The 18,299-nt window shown below is 42.6% G+C and overlaps 1 protein-coding gene across 1 annotated transcript; it reads left to right on the plus strand.

Annotated features, from left to right (window-relative positions):
• Positions 1–7,901: 7,901 nt before the first annotated feature.
• Positions 7,902–10,723, plus strand: LOC125890834 (type-2 ice-structuring protein-like). Its single transcript, XM_049579658.1, has 6 exons — positions 7,902–8,051; positions 8,180–8,261; positions 8,596–8,690; positions 9,772–9,906; positions 9,986–10,097; positions 10,370–10,723. Exons 1-6 carry the CDS (start codon positions 7,968–7,970, stop codon positions 10,435–10,437), a joined length of 576 nt encoding a protein of 191 aa, XP_049435615.1. The 5' UTR covers positions 7,902–7,967; the 3' UTR covers positions 10,438–10,723.
• Positions 10,724–18,299: the final 7,576 nt, after the last annotated feature.

Consider the following 18,299-nt stretch of genomic DNA (forward strand, 5'->3'; position numbering starts at 1 on the left):
GCCATGTCACTCAGTAAAACACATACAATACATAAAGCAACACAAGGGAAAATAGTGAAAGAGGAGGGACATACAGGCCAGACAGAAGACATTCATACACATCCCACTGAGGTCATGGACTGTGTAAAGCACTCATGTTTCCTTCAGGGAAGTTTTAAAGAGCCTTTGTAAGTGTTTAAGGAAGGTAGTGTTTGTAAGGTAACAACATTTTGAAGCTCATTCCTTGCCCAGGGTGAATGAGAAAAGAGTTTTACTGAGCTCTGAGCTCACCCTGGGGACATTTAAAGAATCTGTTTTTAAGAACGAGTGCAATAGTTGCTGGTATGAAAGGATAACGGTGAGCTGTGATAACACTGTGACTGGAGAGCACATTGTTACATGCAAGCCACCATCTTGATTGGATTCTTTGTTCACCGTAAGGCATGCAAGAAAAACAATGTTTGTGGGTTGTTGTTTTTTTACGAGATCTTGGGACCCCCCACACTCACTAAACCTGCACTTTGTAATTGGACTGAAATTTCTATGGTCGCCCAGCTCTTTGCCTGTGTGTGTGTTTTGTGGTTTACTATGTTGTCCTTATGTTGTTCTTCTCCGTGTATTTAATTTTCTTTTGTTGGCGTTACTGATTTTGTGTTCGACACCAACCTGCCAATGGGACTGGAGATGGAAATTAGCCACCTGGCTATAATCTCGTGCATTTGCATGTAAATGTCCATTAATGCATATTGTCCCATTTTCTTAAAAAATAAACAAATCTCAAATCTTAAACATTTAAGGAGGGAAAGGTGTCAAAGTGGGAGCTGAGTGTATCAGACTGTATTAAACTGGTCTCATATATGAAATGGTCACAGAGTCTTACCAACACATTACGTGCTGGAGGGCACAAAATGTGGTAAAATTATATGCTTGCAAACACAAAACAATGCCAGTTCAAAGTCAGTGAGAATCAGTTGTCATGGTAAACACATGAATTTAGTATAAAGAGAAAGAAAGTCCATTTAAAGCATGAGTGGGGGGTGGTGGATGGGTCAAACAAACATGGACATTCAACCAGGAGACCACTGTTTTTGTTCGTGTGAAACCAAAGGTCAACATAGTTCTGTAACGTTTTGGACTTTACTCAACTGCGCAAAGTACTGCTACTAGATACTTAACATAACTACGCAAAGTACATACATTTATGTAGTTTATGTTCCATGTCACTGCGATACTGTTTTTATTATACTGAACTATTTTGTTTGTTTGTGATGCTTTGAGTGTCAGTTTTCTAGTCTTCGCCTTGGGCCGTCCTTGACCAAACCTGGTCTTGGTTCCATCGACTCTAAATCTGACCCTCAATCCACTCTATCAGTCTATCAATCTATCAATCTATTGGAATTTGTATTTTGCAGACAGAACGAAAACCAAGATGCAATTTGTAACAAAACACTTAAAGAGCTTATATTTGTGCGTTTTATTCTCAAATAAGACACACTTTTGTCCCCGGGTTTCACTGCAGAAAAAAAACTGTACAGCAATTAGCCTAATGGAGCTGAGTGGTTCAGCCGAGCCCACAGTCTCCAGACCTGGCTGCTTTCCACCTGCAGAGACTTTGATTTTGGTTTTATTGACAATTTCAACCTATTTTGGAACCGTTATTCTTTTTACAAGTCAGACGGTCTTCACCCAAACCAACTGGGCAACAGGAGGTTAGCCGCTAATTTGCAGCATGTTGTACAAACTGCCACACGCGTGGCACATGACTGACGGTTGTTGCTGGCCCCTTTCTCACTGATTTTACTGAATTTTTATTGTCTGTTATCAAATTGGAGAAGGTTTTAATTATTGGAGATTTCAACCTTCATATTGATGATGTCACCTGTAACAAGGCTGCTGATTTTCTATCCATCACTGACTCTTTTAACTTAACTACACAGCTGTGTACGCTTTGACTTCAACTTTCCTCGGGACTTCCCGCCCCCCAAAACTAAGGCCCAAAGGCAGATTATTACTCAGGATGCTGTTGAAAAGTTTTCTGCCTCATTTGATCCTTGTTTACTGCCGGGATGCAATGATGCTGATGTTCTTATTCAGTCTTTTAATAGTCATTCTTTAGTTATTTTAGACGAAGTGGCACCTGTGAAATCTAACATTATTTCCCGTAAGAAGTATTGTCCTTGGATAAACGATTCTATCCAGAGTTTCAGAAGAAACTGTCGAAAGGTAGAGCATTTATGGAAATCAACTCGTCTCGAGGTGCACAGGCCTCCTTAAACGAAATGTTGAGAACTGCCAGAACTCAATATTTCTCCCAGTTAATATCCTCAAATAAGGAAAATTCCAAAATCCTACTTGATACTATTCACTCTATGGTTCTCCCACTACCCCCCAAGTCCCTGTGTTTTCTAAAGCGGACAGCAATGATTTCCTTCATTTCTTTGTTAATAAGATCAGGGATATTAGGTCTAGCATTTCTCCATCAACTGTTCTCAACGCTGTCTCTGATCTGTCTCCTACTCATACTTGGTCCTCCTTTAAACCTGTGTCATTACATGATGTCACTGCTCTGCTGGACAAAAATTATAGGCCAATTTCCAAATTGCCATACATATCAAAAATTTTAGAAAAAGTTGTAGCAGAGCAACTAGCAGTGTTTGTAGAGAATCATGAGGTCTTGGACATATTTCAGTCTGGTTTTCGCAACAAGCACTCCACTGAAACCACACTACTTAAATGCTCCAGTGACATCTTAATGTCAGCTGATTCTGGTAAACACACAGTTTTGGTTCTGTTAAATCTTTCATCAGCTTTCGGCACAGTAGCTCCGAGACTGTGGAATGCTTTGCCTTTCTCACTACGCTGTTTAAACTCTGTTGATACTTTTAAAACACATTTAAAGACTTTTTTATTTAAACTGGCATTTGGTTAATTGTGTGTTTTTTGTTGTTGCTGTTTTTCTCATATATCTATGCATCTTTGCATTTATGTTTATACTTTGTGTTCTGTTTTCTTTGTTATTGTTCTAACTTTTGTGAAGCACTTCGTGGTTTTTACCTGTGAAAGGTGCTATATAAATAAAGTTTACTTACTTACTTACTTACTAACTAATGTCAGTCTCTGGTTAAATCCAAGTGAAACTATTGACATGTCCTGTTGGGTCCAGCAACGCACTCACTGTGAACTATCATATTCCTCTGTGTTCCCCTGGACTGCAGTGTTGGGCCCAGATCACACAGAAAGGGCTTTAGCAACTGGAGGTGTTTTTTTTGTAATAGATTTTAATGAGAATTAAGGTTTTTGCTTGCAGTTTTGGCGCTGACACACACCACATGTTTCTGCGCTCTAGGCACCCGCTGCCTTTACTGGAGAACTCCGAACTTCTCAAGTTGAGAAAACTTCAACTAAGCGTGAGAGAGCGGCTCACGCTTTTTTACCATTGTCCAATCAGATGATTTGAGAGGCGGGCCTTCTGTGGTGGTCACAACAACAAGTTCACAGTTGGTAAACAATGGAGGAGAAACTGGTGGTAGTGGTTGCTGGATACCCAGAGCTATACGGCCTGACGATAGACAGCAGGTTGTCAAACTGCCCCTGAGTCATCCTAAAATCTGCCTGTAAACGTCCATGATGGAGGAGAAGCTCCTGGACCAACTGGTGGTACTCCCCATGATCCAGCCTCTTTTTTAGGGTCTCATGTACCCACACAGATCTCTGTTTATCTGCTGACAGCCTCTCACCCTCAACCAGAGCTACAGACAGCACCCTCTGCCTCAACATTTCAATTAAAAAAAAAAAACAGCGCAGTGCGTCTCGTGCTTTGCAACCTGCAAAATGCTTTCTGTAATCGGGGTCTTAGGTGGTACACAAAGGAGGATAAGTTGTTGGTATTGGGGGAACAAGGAGGGGTGGAGGGTGCTTCTCTTTCTCTTCTACTGTTTTTATATGGTATCACACTCTGCTGTAATGCTACTGTTTGTGTCTTTTTAAACTGTAACAAGATACTTTTCCAATCACTTTGTGCCCAGCTTTGCCAACAGGAATGTACTATCTCAGTGAAACAAGACTGAGAGTTCACAGTCATGCTGACAGCTCTGTGAGGCTTCAGATGTTAAAGGGAAATGATTTGAAACTGAATATTCAGACTGTACTGAATGAGAATGAAAAACTAAAATACAAATATTTCTTGCAGGTTGTGAATGAATGGAAATTACGTTACATGTCCCAGGCTGTGTTAAGTTTTGAATTATTGTAAATGATGGATTTGCTCCAACCAACAATCGGGGTAGGAAATCTGGTTCAGGGTCACAGATGCTTAAACAGGCGGGATGTCCTTGTGGTGTTGTAATGTCCACCAACGCCATAACTAAACATGTGGGCTGAAGACTAATATTTGATGTGAGTGTTGCTTCAAATTACACAAGTCAGTCTGTGACAGCGTGTTTACTCCAGATTAAAATCATGCAAAGGCAAAATGATTGGACAGACTTTGGACAGACACATTTTTTAATGATTAAAGTTTAAATTATAGTGTTCATTCAAAGATTAAAACATACAAGGATGGAAGCCATGACGAGAACAAACATGCAACAAAGAAGAATTATATTTAAGTAATGCAGCGTGGGGTGAGCATAGTACACTGACGGATGTTATATCTGAACGGGTTTGCATTTTATGTGCCCAAACTAGCAACACTTGTGGACATTTCTCAGATAAATGTGTGTGGACATAGTATACAGAAAGGACTGGAAGTCATTTGTAGTAGTAGACTGAAGTTCCCAGAACCTTCAGTCTGACATGGCTTCCATTGAAGGCGATTTACAAGGGGGAGGGAATTTGATTTTTTCCCTAACCAATCAGTAGAGATCAACGACTCACCCAGAATCTGACGTCATTAGTATCCATGCCTCGGGGGCGCCGAAAACAAGCGAGCATTGCCCGTTTAAAATGTCTCCGTCGTCGTGCATGCCCAGCTGCATCGCCGTTAAATCCAGTTTAGCAGCTTCCTTAATTTGGTCCTCCATTAACGCGAGTAGTGGCGAAATACCTCGTTAGCATCGTTAATGTGGTCTGTAGGATCTGTAGCGGTCGCCATTGTTGCTATCCTTACCAGTTACCCACCGGTGTACAGCTTGACATCAGCGCGGCACTGATTGGCTAATCGCTAGACCCCCAGCGTTCATTGGTCCGTCCATCGTTTGGACGAGATAAATCGCAAATTCATTGAAGTATGCCAGACCAGACATGCAAGCCTACTCAGCTGAGTGGGCGGGGTCTATGGTCTGGAACCAGGCTACATTTGTAGCCCAGTGACCACTAGTTGAATACCTATGGAAGACCCATTGCTGTGATTACGAGACAATAATGAAACATTCCTCCAAACTCTCAAACATTAATGATACTTGTGACTCACACCACAACACAGTGTCAGACGTCATAGTGAGCAGCACTGGGGCACCTCAGGGGACGGCCCTGTCTCTAAAATGAATTACTATTATTAGGGATGCACAACAATATCAGTACGTCATCGGCATCGTCCAACATGCTTTTTCTTATTTTGCACAATGAATGAATGAATATTACATACATTAAAAATCATTGTATTTCATATCTCCATCTGCCGATGAGCCGTCAGGATAAGAGTGTGCATGCATAATATGATGTTAATTCACTACAGTAGAGAAGTGATGATCACTTAAATTAGTTGGGAAAAAAATGGATGTATGGATATTGGTATTGGTTATCAGCCAAATGAGTTGGTGTATCTTATCTTACTATAAAATGATGAAAACTGTGTGTGTGTGTGTGTGTGTGTGTGTGTGTGTGTGTGTGTGTGTGTGTGTGTGTCTGTTCCATGTTTTTCTCCTCACTGACTTGGTCAATCCATGTGAAATTTGGCACAGTGGTAGAGGGTCATGGGAGGATGCCAATGAAGCAATATTACATCAATTGGCCAAAGGGGGGCGCTATAGCAACCGACTGAAATGTCAAACTTTGAATGGGCATATCTCATGCCCCGTTTGTCGTAGAGACATGAAACTTTGCACAGAGATGCCTCTCCTCATGAGGAACACATTTGCCTCAAGAACCCATAACTTCCGCTTATATAGATTTTCCGCCATTTTGAATTGTTTGAAAAACACTTCAAATGGATCTCTTCCTAGGAAGTTTGAGCGATCTGCATGAAACTGGGTGAACATAATCTAGGGACCAATATCTAAAGTTCCCTCTTGGCAAAAGTTGGAAAACTTCCTAAAACTGAGCTTCTATAAGGCAATGAATATTGCGGAGGGCGTGGCTCATCACATAAAGGTGTAGAACATCTCAAGGGTTTCACCCATCACCACGCAACTTTGTAGGCATATGACCACACATAAACTGAGGGGAACCCTCCATTATTTAGCCAATCAAACAAAAAGTGGGCGCTAGAGAGCTCATTTCTTATCTAGGCCTAACCGCCATATGGATTTTTACTAAACTTGGTAGATATGTAGAACAGGACGCCTCAAGGTGACTGGAGAAATTTAACTCTAATTGGCAACTGGGTGGCGCTATAACAACAGAAAAATGCTTCAAAATGGCTAAAATGTGACCGATCGCTGTGGCTCCCCCTGTGGACCAATGTTGGTGTTGTTTTCTAATGTTTGGTATGACTAAGTCATGGTATGGTATGCTGTACATAATCACGGAAACTGTCAGTGTGTCATTCTGTCAGTCAGTCATTCTGTCTGTCCCACGTTTTTCTCCTCACTGACGTGGTCAATCTATGTGAAACTGCACATAGGCATTGAGGACTGGCATAGGTAGAAGGTGACAAAGCTACCAATGGCTATGGACTAGTATTGAATATTGGGAAAATAATCCAATATTGTGCATCTTTATTTAACTATTAAAGTGCAGCACATCCCACACTCCTCTTGAGGTCGTCCATCGTAGATTTGGAGGTGTGTTTAGAATCATTGTCCTGTTGTAGAAGCCATCCTCTCTTCATCTTCAGCTTTTCTTTTACAGATGCTGTGATGTTTGTTTCCCGAATTTGCTGGAATTTCACTGAATCCATTCTTCCCTCTACCCCTGAAATGTTCCCCGTGCCACTGGCTGCAACTTAAGCCCAAAGCATCATCCATCCACCCCCGTGTTTAACAATTTTTTCTCCAAACATACCTTTGCTCATTGTGTCCAAAAAGATCTATTCTAACTTCATCAGTCCATGGGACTTGTTTCCAAAAAGCATCAGGCTTGTTCAGATTGTTCAATTCAGAATTGCTATTGATAAAGTAAGATTTCTGACAACACGACTCCCTCCCAATATGTTCAATGAAGGGTCCCCAGATCTCAAAGGAATACTTCCACCCCCACATGTCAATTTGTATATCAATACTCAGCATCAGTACTCTTTCTCAAATGCCTTACAGTGAATGAAGAATCCAAAAAAGGTGAACATTCTTGGTGAACTGAAGTAAAAGGCATCATCATTTTACAACAGCAAAATATATCAAAACATCCATTCACACAACTCATGCAGTCAAATCCAAGTCTCACAAACAGGCATTTTGCTAAAACATATTATATGAGGTATAGATGGAGGTTATCTGTTCACAAAACAAACAACTTTTAGTTTGGATGACTCACTGATAATAACCAATAAATGTAACATTCATCTTCCACTACGTATTTCAGCCCTTTCTCTTCTGCTTGCTGCTCAGTTGACTAATTAAATTATGATTGATTACAAATTGATTATAATTAATTATGAAGAATAAAATATCTGGAATTATTCACTTGACAGTATGTTATTTCTAAGTATTAAAGCAGCAGCAGCAGCAGCAGCAGAGACATCACACAGTCAGTGGGTTGAAACTAAACAACAGTGTGGGATGTGTTGCACTTTGATTTGTTGACCAGCATCCAAACTGATAAGCCTTAAAAAGAAAAAGGCATAAGCAGATGTGATGACATTCATCAAGATAAGTCAGTGTATATAAAAGCTGATGATTTCTCCTGTTCAGCACCTCCGCACAGGAAGACCACAGGCTGACACTGAGGAAGAAGAAGACAAGATCATTCTTCAGCAGGTTTGCTACCACTCTCCTCTCTTTGCTCTCTCTACATCTTCTCTCCTTCCTCTGCTGGACTCACTTCCACTGCTCTGTTCACTTCAGCTCCCTTCAGGATTATCAGTCATCTGTCTCTTTCCTTTTAGAGCTCAACCATCATCTCCACCACCAACATGCAGACTGTGTCTCTACTCTTTTGCATCATGATAGCTGTGGCTACAGCTGATGGTGAGTATCAGTGTTAAACCTTCCTCTGTTTAGTTTGAACTACAGTACAGGTATAGATCCATGTGTAGACACACTGTATGTATCTGAGAACATGCTAAGAAACATGTGATTAATAACTGTGAAAACTGAAATCAGCTGTTGTCACCTGCCTCAATGAAACAAAGAGCAAAGCTTCTATAAACACACTGATGTGACCAGAGCCAAAGTCAACAGATCAAAGAGGAGGGGGCTCGTCTTGATGACCTCCTGCCCTCACACTCTGCAGCTACACTTCTGTTTGCTGTTAAATGACACAATGTTATGACATCACTCACAATACTGTTTGTCAACCCAGATGCTGCAGCTCCTTCCTGTCGCAGTCGTTGGTTTAACATAGACGGTCGCTGTTTCCAGTACGTTCCGAGAGCATTGAGCTGGTCTGATGCTGAGGTAATCAGGATGTTTTGGATTCAGTGAAACATTTCTGCACTAATTTTATTTGGCTGATGTTGACCTGCACAGCTCCTCTCATTTGGTGTGTTCAGGTTCCTCTTGTTATTTAAAACACTCTGAAATATGTACGCCTTTCATTTCCATTGTCTTGCAATGACATGCTGCATTCAAAAGACTGTAAATGTTAAATTCAAGAACACTACTGAGATGATCAGACTCATGAGAGTAAAATTTGGACCAAATATGGTGAAAATTTAAAAAGATGTGAAAAAACATTTAAACTGTAGAAAATCTGTTCAAGTGGAAAGGGGCAGGGCCTAAACATTTGATTTGACTAGAATGAAGTTATCTATGAAAACAAAACTTTTTTGTGCTTTGCAGTTCAGATGTTATGAGTCAAAACAGTAAGACCAGGATTTCATTACTTTTGCATAGTATATTAAAACAGTTCATGCTGATGTGGTGATGGTGCTACATGAAAAGTCAGAGAATCAGAGATTTCAGTCAATCAAGTAATTGTGACCAAAGACACAACTATCTAATTAAATCTGCCAATGTAGCAGAGACAACAGAACAACAGTGAAGTTAAACATGTGAAACTGTCCATGTTTGAACACTGGAGTAGTCTTCCATTACCTCTTGGACAAATAAAGCAAAAATGTAGTGGCAACGTTGCAGAACTGAAAGTCCTTCAGCGTGTAGGAGAACTACTGTGGCCAATGTGAAAACCCTAATGGCCCTCTGTAGAGCCAGTATTTGATTGGTCTGGTCTGGGCTACTGTAGAACAACATGGTGGACTTTGTGGTAGAGGCCTCACTGCACAAGTAGATATAAACATCAGGTTTGAAGGGAACAAAAACACAACAAGTCTTGTTTTCAGGTGATTATAAACTAATGAAAACACGGTTATGAATATTATATACAAGTTCTGTTAATATAGTGCGTCCCTATAAATCCTCCACACTGGACCAGCAGTCTCTTGCAGGTTGTCTTGCAGACAAGCAGGTTTACAGCATTAGAGTGCAGCTTCTCATCTGTCTGTGTGTTTGTGTGTGTGTCTGTCCATCTCCCCTGTAGAGAAACTGCCAGAGCCTGAGCGCACACCTTGCATCGGTGCACAGTATGAAGGAGTATATTGCCATTCAGACGTACATAAATACTTTAACTCTGAGCAATCCAGAAGCTTGGCTTGGAGGCACTGACTGCCAGGAGGTAATTTATCACTCCAACAGGTCTGATCACTGATTGGATGACACTCTCTAATGACATTATTTCTATTCCGTTTCTCTAGAAAAATACTTGGCTCTGGACTGATGGCAGTGACTTTTCCGCTCTGAACTGGTGCCCAGGTCATCCTGAAGATCTTGTCCCATCTCAGAGTTGTCTGCAGATGAATTCAAAAGGTAAGTCTTAACACATTCTTTGACGTGATGTCTAAACAGAGTTAAAGTTAAAAAGACAAAAAAACGTTAAAGGACAAAAGTGATAAATAATGTTGGCTGTTAAAATCTGACGAATGATGAAAGGATGAAAAAACAACATGTGAATCAAATGACCTGTAACTGTCTCCAGCCACACGGAGCTTCCTCCTCTGTGCTGTGAAAATATCGTCCTTGAGTGCCACTGATGTTCCTTTAGCAGGGAAACCGACTGACTGTGTTTCTTGTGTTCACAGAGGCTAACTGCTGGGCTGACCAGCTCTGCAGCTTCACACGCCCATCTGTCTGTGCCTACAGCCTGTAGTAGCTCCTGTGCTGACACACAGAGACATGTTGGACCAGCCACACACACAAACATCTGCTGTAGGAGTAACAGTGTGTTTGTCTCTGTGCCATCAGTCTCATGCTTAATCACATCTTTGATTCTCTGTTTGGCTGTAACGCTGCTGAAGGGACGAAGCGACAAGAGACGTAAACAGGAGCTGGACTTCCTCTTTGTTCTTCAACAAGAGGAGACTGAATGTGTTATGAAACGAACGCTTTGGCACAAACCAATTTATGATGCACAATTAAAAAGCTGGAGCATTAAACAGGCTGGTCTCAGATTCTTTTCTTCAATCTAACCTTTATTACTCTGACCTCAAAGTTGGGGTCTCAAAGTTTGTACTATCTGTGTCACAACAACGATGCATCTTGACAATGACCTGTCTGTTTTCAGGGGGCCCATAAAGTTTTTCACAACCTGTTAGATAAAGGGAGTAAAATAAACACAATAATTATAACAAAACACTTCTTTTTACAAGATTCTGAAAATTGAAACCTGAAAAGTGGTGCATATATATTCACCCACTTCGCTATGACACAGTTAAATAAGACCTGGTGCTACCAATCAGTTAAAGTCCACCTGTGTGCAATCTTAGTGTAACTTCATCTCAGTTGCATTCAAATGTTTGGGTACACCTGGTCAAAATTTTGTTGAATGTGTAGCTATAGCCAAGTGAATAAAAGATGACCTGACTTCCCAAAGGCATGAAGTTAAAGATTTTTTTTTCAGTTTCAATTTTTAACAGTTTCAAAATAACAAAATAGGAAAAGGGTTCGAAGCAAAAGTTTGGGCACCCTGCATGGTCAGCGCCCCCTGTTGGCATATATCGCAACTTTGAAACCCTTCCTATAACCAGCTCAGAGTCTTTCAGTTCTTGTTTGGGGGATTTTCAACTAGCTCTGTGAGATTCTTGGGCCGTCTTCATGCACTGCTCTTCGAGCTTCATCCACAGACTTTTTAATGATGTTAAGGTCGGGGGACTCTGAAGGCCATCACAAAACCTTTGGCTCACTCCTCTTGAGGTCGTCCATCGTAGATTTGGAGGTGTGTTTAGGATCATTGTCCTGTTGTAGAAGCCATCCTCTCTTCATCTTCAGCTTTTCTTTTACAGATGTTTCCCGAATTTGCTGGAATTTCACTGAATCCATTCTTCCCTCTACCCCTGAAATGTTCTCCGTGCCACTGGCTGCAACACAAGCCCAAAGCATCATCCATCCACCCCCGTGTTTAACAGTTTTTTCTCCAAACATACCTTTGCTCACTGTGTCCAAAAAGATCTATTCTAACTTCATCAGTCCACGGGACTTGTTTCCAAAAAGCATCAGGCTTGTTCAGATGTTCCTTTGCAAACTTCTGATGCTGAATTTTCTGGTGAGGACACAGGAGAGGTTTTCTTCTGATGACTCTTCCATGAAGGTCATATTTGTCCAGGTGTGTCTGCACAGTAGAACAGTGCACCACCACTCCAGAGTCTGAGAAATCTTCCTGCAGGTCTTTTGCAGTCAGACCAGGGTTTTGATTTGCTTTTCTTACAATCTTACGAGCAGCTCTCTCAGAAAGTTTTCTTGGTCTTCCAGACCTCAACTTGACCTCCACAGTTCCTGTTAACTACCTGAAAACATGTTACTGTCTTTTTACAGCCCTCTCCTACTTTGTGGGCATCAGTTATTTTACAGTTATTTTACTCTGGGGCCATTCAGAACAAGTGCATATATACTAAGATAATGATTGCACAGAGGTGGACATTCCATTCCACTCCATTCCATTTTCATCCACTTTTCCAGGGCCGAGTCACAGGGGCAGCGGGCTGAGCAAAGTAATCCACATACCTCTCTCACCAGCAACGCTTTCTAGCTCCTCCTGGAGGATCCTGAGGCATTCACAGGCCAGATGAGATATATAATGCCTCCACTCCAGTGTGTTTTGGGTCTGCCCCAGGGCCTCCTACCAGTTGGAGGTGTCCAGGAGGATCTTGATCAGATGCCCAAACCACCTCAACTGACCCCTTTGATGAGCTCACTCCGGATGTCCGAACTCTTCACCCTGTCTCTAAGGCTGAGCCCAACCTGAAAAGTTTGGCGCCTGTATCTGCGATCTCATTCCTACGGTCATTGCCTAAAGTTCATGACCATAGGTGAGGGTTGGGACATAGATGGGCAGGTAAAATGAAAGCTTTGCTTTCCGGCTCAGCTCCCTCTTCACCATGACAGTCCGGTGCAGTGCCCACATTACTGCAGATGCCGTACCAAACTGCCGATCCTTCTCACACTCCATTTTACCCTCACTCGTGAACAAGACCCCACAGGTGGACTTTGTTTAACTAATTATGTGACTTCAAAAGGTGATTGGCTGCACCAATTCTTATTTTAGTGCGTCATAGCAAAGGGGGTGAATATATATGCATGTGCCAGAATGTTTTCATTTTAATTTCACTTAACCAGTTTTAACTATATTGTGTAGGTCCACTACAAAAGAAATTAAAATGGGAGATACACCAAGCTACTGTCCCTTTGCTCAGTTTCAGTGAAGAGACAGTAACACAAAGAGGGAATTAGGTATTAAAAAGACAGTAAGCCAAATCAAGCAGGTATGTTCCAAAGTTACACATCAAGAACAGAACACATTCATTCACAATAAAGACACGCACAGACAAAAGTCCCGCATTCACATCCACAGAGCTCAGACACAAAACAAACCCAACACTAAACTCCTGTTTACTTGTAATCTAAAGTTCTCTGTCGGTTGGGTTGTGCCACTTTGATTTAACAGGTGACATAATCGCCTCCAAATGGTGATAATACTGTTTCACTCTGACATCTCTTCACTTAGTGCACGTATAGGTCGTGGTTGTGCATGTGTGTATTTTGGACATGTGTGTAATTGACAGCAGAGTGAAAAAATTGAATTTCCCCTCAGGGCATTAATAAGTTATATAAACAAAAAAAAAAAAGAAATACCTTCAGACTGGCTGTCTGCCCTCTTGTATTCTGTCTTAACTTTACTTAAACATTTCAAGCACATGTTAACTGGAATACTCAGCCAACAATTTAGATGAAAAAAGATACAAGCTTAGATTTCAGCTATGCAATAAGTGTAGCCCAAGTCAAAGCTTAAACTCGTCATATACTGAACATTGACACGTGCTCATAGGGCAGTAATAAAGAGGAACCTTTGGGAAGGATCGTGTGAGAAAACACTTTTTCACTGTAGCAGACTGAGCCTGAGGTGACCTGAGAACCTGTCTGACCAGCTGGTATCTTCCCATTACTTATTTTACTTGGCAGTTCCACTCTCTATCTCTGCCTCCAGTCCATGGGCACACCTTGCCTCAGTACACAGCAGTTATGAGTACCGTGTGATTCACGGATTAATAACAGAGGTGACTCTAGGTCTGTCACGAAAACTACTTTTGCTGGACAATATATTGTCTCAGAAATACTTGTGACAAACAATACTACAGTCATTTTAAGATCGATTTATGCCACTGATACAATAAAGATATAATTGCATATTAATGCAAGCACACCGTTTCAAAGAGCGATGAACTCTTTGACCGTTTTCAATCAAAAAGTGCAAAGTAACAACATTCTGTATGAAAGACATGACTATCACTATCACCCTAATAAGTTGATAATGTAAGGACTGTGAGAGATGTCGGTGGCTCATGCAATGCAAGAAGTAGGAACATCTAGGTCATCTCAGGCCAGGTAGGATACAGTAAGTTAGGTTGATCTGGGTCTTCCTGCTGTCGGGGGGCAGTGCTATTTTGCCAGCAAAAACTTTGAAAAAGACAGATGATAAAGCAAACAAACTTTTATGATTCAACAACATGAGTGCACCTATGATATCATATCCAGTACGCTCCTGTTCGGTAAAACAACATTCTCTGCCACCTAAAATAACTCCTCGTCATGTGTTGATTTAGTTAGCTACTTGATCTGTTGCACTAACACAGCATTTTGCATTTCAGAACGCTGAATCACTGTAGGTTGTCATCTGTCTAAATCTTCTCCAAGATGCTTGCTTAAGGAATATGTTTGCATTTACATTTCATAGCATTTGAGCTGCTCAACTTAAGATAAACTTGAGAACAGTATTTTGTTGAACGAGTGAATGAATACAGCTCCTAAATGAGCATGCTGCTCAGCAGTGGTGAGCTCAGATGGGTGTAGTGTTGAGTCATTGTTTGAATAACAGTGGATTCATGTTTGCTGCATGTCACTAGATTACTCAGCAAACACACTCTCTAAGTAAATACTGATGACATTTCACAGAGAATACAGGTCATGCATGAGTCCATTTTCCGCTGTTTATAGCACTCAACTCCAGGATCGCCTAACAGTTGGCCGTGTTTACCTATTTGGGGCTTGAGCATCAGGAGCTCTGGCGCAATGCATCCTGGTGGTGTAGGCACTGCAACAATGGCTGTGAAGGAAGGAAAACTCAGAAAAACTCAGCTTGTCTGTCAACACAGCTCTCACTGAGGATTTCTTTCCATTGACTGCATTTGCCATCAAAACTCAACTTATACCAGCTTAAAATGTGCTGTAATTCTCCTTAACTTAATCACTTGGCATAACAAGTCACTCTGACTCTGAGCCAAGCAATCCACCATTTTCCAGCAAAGTGAGAAGTTTCAATTCAAATTAGAATTTGGTAGTCAGAGGTCACAGTCGCAGTGACCTTGCAGCCGTCTCTTCTTGTAAGTACAATATCACTAGAGCATCTTGAGGGAATTTCCTCAGATTATTTGGCACAAACGTCCACTTAAGAATTGACTGATTTTGGTGGTTGAAGGTCAAAGGTCAAGGTAACTGTGTCCTCAAAAAACATGTTTTTGGCTTTTATTCAAGAATTCATATGGTACTGTTCATTGAAAGGACTAGATGTTGCAATCCCTCTTGTAGCACCACTTCTAATTCATGGGAAGTTCTTGAAAGATGGCTGCTATGAGGCTTTACCACTGTGACACATCGTCAGTTGTGTACCTCCTCAGCATCGATGGGTGTTTCGGCCATTTAATACAAGACACTCTCCACTGAGGCAGGCCCACCACAGGTTGATCATGCCTGCGTGTGTGTCCCGGGGTTAACTGTTTGCCTTAGCAGCCCAGATGGTGTCATTTCTCTTCAACCACGGCCAATGACTCGTCCTCTCAGCAGTGTTGGCCAGCTCTTTAATGGCCTGTCTGTGAGCCTGTCCCCCGACTCCAACCTCCCTAAGGAGCTTTGCTGTTGTACTGGCTACAAAGCCCCTGCACCCCACCTCCACCGGGTGCACCTTTACGTTCCAGCCTCTGTCCTCTGCCTCAGCTGCTAAGATGGAGTACCGCAGCTTCTTGCGCTCATACGCTTCTTCCATGGTGTCCTCCCAGGGGACTGTCAGCTCAATGATGTAAACAAGCTGGGAGGAATTAGACCAAAGGACGAGGTCTGGTCGCAGGGTGGTCTAAGCTGCCAGTCCCTGGCTGCATTCAGTGGGCCCAGATCATGGGTTGAGGGGTGGGTCCTCAGCTTGTCTCCCTCCCTAACAAACGATGTTGGGTGTCGGCGCGCATCCTAGTTGATGAAGGGTTGGGCGTTGATGAATACCCTCTTACACTCAAGTTTGTCAGCTAGACACCTGAGGACCTGGTTGTGTCTCCAAGTGTATCTGCCTTGAGTGAGGCTGGTCCTACAGCCAACCAGGACGTGTTTGAGCGTTGCTGGGGTCATACACAGGGGGCAGGATGGGTCTTTTCCAAGCCAAAGCTGCAGGTTTGTGGGAGAGGGCAGCACGTCGTACGTAGCTCAGACAATGAAGCTCAACCTGTTGGATTCCATGCCCCAGAGTTCGCTCCATGTGAGTTTTCTCTTCTCAGTGCCCTCCCATTTCATCCAGCGACCCTGTGTGCCCTGTGCTACGGCTTTGGAACGTCTGGCTGCTTCCTCCTGTCAGCGCACCTCCATGCGAACCATGGTTCGACGCTCGGTTGCAGATGCCTTTTGCCAGAGAGGTGTTACAGTTCCAAGGCCAAAGCCTCCTCTACCTTGTTGGACGTGGCCCACTACGTCACGATGGAGGAGAGCAGATTTGGCCTGTTGCACAGCCATATCTGGGGTTCACTTCTTCCCTGTTGCTAGGGTAGGAGCGGCGCCTCTCACTACTGGGTCCCGGGAGTCGGTGAGGGACATGTCTAACCTCACCTTGGCACATTTGAACTCTTCAACCAAGCTAGAGATTGGTAGTGAAAGAGCTCCGTCGCTGTAGAGTCCGACGCTGCTGAGGCATTTGGGGAGTCCGAGCCACTTTCGCACATGTGAGTTCACCAGCCTTTTCAGTCGGTTGGCATGGGTTATTGAGAGCTCGTACATGGTCAACGGCCACAGGAGTCTGGGTAGCAGTCCAAACTGGAAGCACCAGACTTTCAATTTCCCTGGTAGTGCAGTGTTGTTGATCTGCCTGAGGCCGTTAGCCGTGTCCTGCCGGAGTTGTTCAAGTTGCTGGGTGTCTCTGAGGTCTGCATTATACCATCATCCGAGACTCTTAATGGGCTTCTCTAGGACTGTTGGTATTGGTTCATCGCCGATGTGGAACCGCACGCCTGTTAGTTGGCCTTTAACAATGGAGATGCTGCGAGATTTGCTTGGCTTGAACTCCATTCGTGCCCACTGGATGTTTTCTTGGAGTTTCTGCAGCAAGCGTCTAGTACATGGTTTTGTTGTTGTCACGATGGTCATGTCGTCCATGTAGGCTCTAATTGGCGGCAGACTCAGGCCAGTCTTGGTCCTTTCACCTCCCACAACCCAGCGAGATGCCTGTATGATCAGCTTCATTGCCATGACGAATGCCAGAGGGGAAATTGTGCAGCCTGCCATGATGCCAATTTCCAGATGCTGCCAGCTGGTGGTGTTGTTCTCAGCTGTTACACAGAACTGGAGATCCCGGAAATAGCTCTTGACCAATCCTGTGATGTGGTTTGGTACGCTGAAGTAGCTGAAGGCCGTCCACAAGAACTTGTGAGGGACCGAGCTTATGACAAGATTTCACACAAAAGTCTAACAAGATTAAATAATGAAGTGATGACATTTTATATCCAAAAGGTTAAAGGTCAGCTTCACTGTGACATCATAATGTCACATCATATCTCAGGAACAGAAGGAGAGACATTTGGTCAGATACTGAATTGGTGACTCTAATCTTGAAACCGTGCTGATTGTATAGATCTTCTGTGTGTTTTCACAGACATGAATGGAAACTGTAACTACAACTGAACAGGTTAACAGAGGTATACAACCATGAGGCGATAATTCTAGTTTTTCTTTTTACTACACATATGAAGCCATCATGGATGTCATGGCTGGTTTGGTGTTCTGTGTCAACACTTCCACAGAAATGTGTGGATAACATTTTGTTTTTATAATACTGAGCAGCTGCTCTAAACGTTATGGCTCACTTACTTTCTGTATTAGACCACAGTCAGGTGAGCCAGGGCGTTCTTGGCCCAACATCATCACTAGATAAATTCCAGTGAGTCATTTTGTCCTAACCTAAGAAAACCGTGGTCATTGCGTGTGGCCTCAGTTCCTGGTTTTTTAAGTGTGTATTTAAGAGTTGGTCTTTATCCTGTTCAACACTTCCACACAGGAAGGCTGAAGGTACACATCAACATCAGAACAAGGATAAGATCATCCTGCAACAGGTTTGCTATAAACTATATTATCATTTGCTGTCCTTATGGAGGGACAGAAAGGATGCCAGATAGCTGATGCCAGTGGCAGCAGCTAGTCTTGCTGGGGTCCAAATTCTAGTACATCATATTCATCATACTGTTTACAACCAGAGATGGGCAAAAATACATC

Source organism: Epinephelus fuscoguttatus, linkage group LG6, assembly GCF_011397635.1.
Source record: "Epinephelus fuscoguttatus linkage group LG6, E.fuscoguttatus.final_Chr_v1".
NCBI classification, from domain to species: Eukaryota; Metazoa; Chordata; class Actinopteri; order Perciformes; family Serranidae; genus Epinephelus; species Epinephelus fuscoguttatus.

Bases quoted from the DNA above. Each gene is read 5' to 3' on its own strand.
- LOC125890834 (XM_049579658.1), top strand. From the start codon at position 7,968: ATGATTTCTCCTGTTCAGCACCTCCGCACAGGAAGACCACAGGCTGAC. The intron at 8,262-8,595 runs GTGAGTATCAGT...TTGTCAACCCAG, and splicing joins AGCTGTGGCTACAGCTGATG to ATGCTGCAGCTCCTTCCTGT. The intron at 10,098-10,369 runs GTAAGTCTTAAC...TTGTGTTCACAG, and splicing joins TCTGCAGATGAATTCAAAAG to AGGCTAACTGCTGGGCTGAC.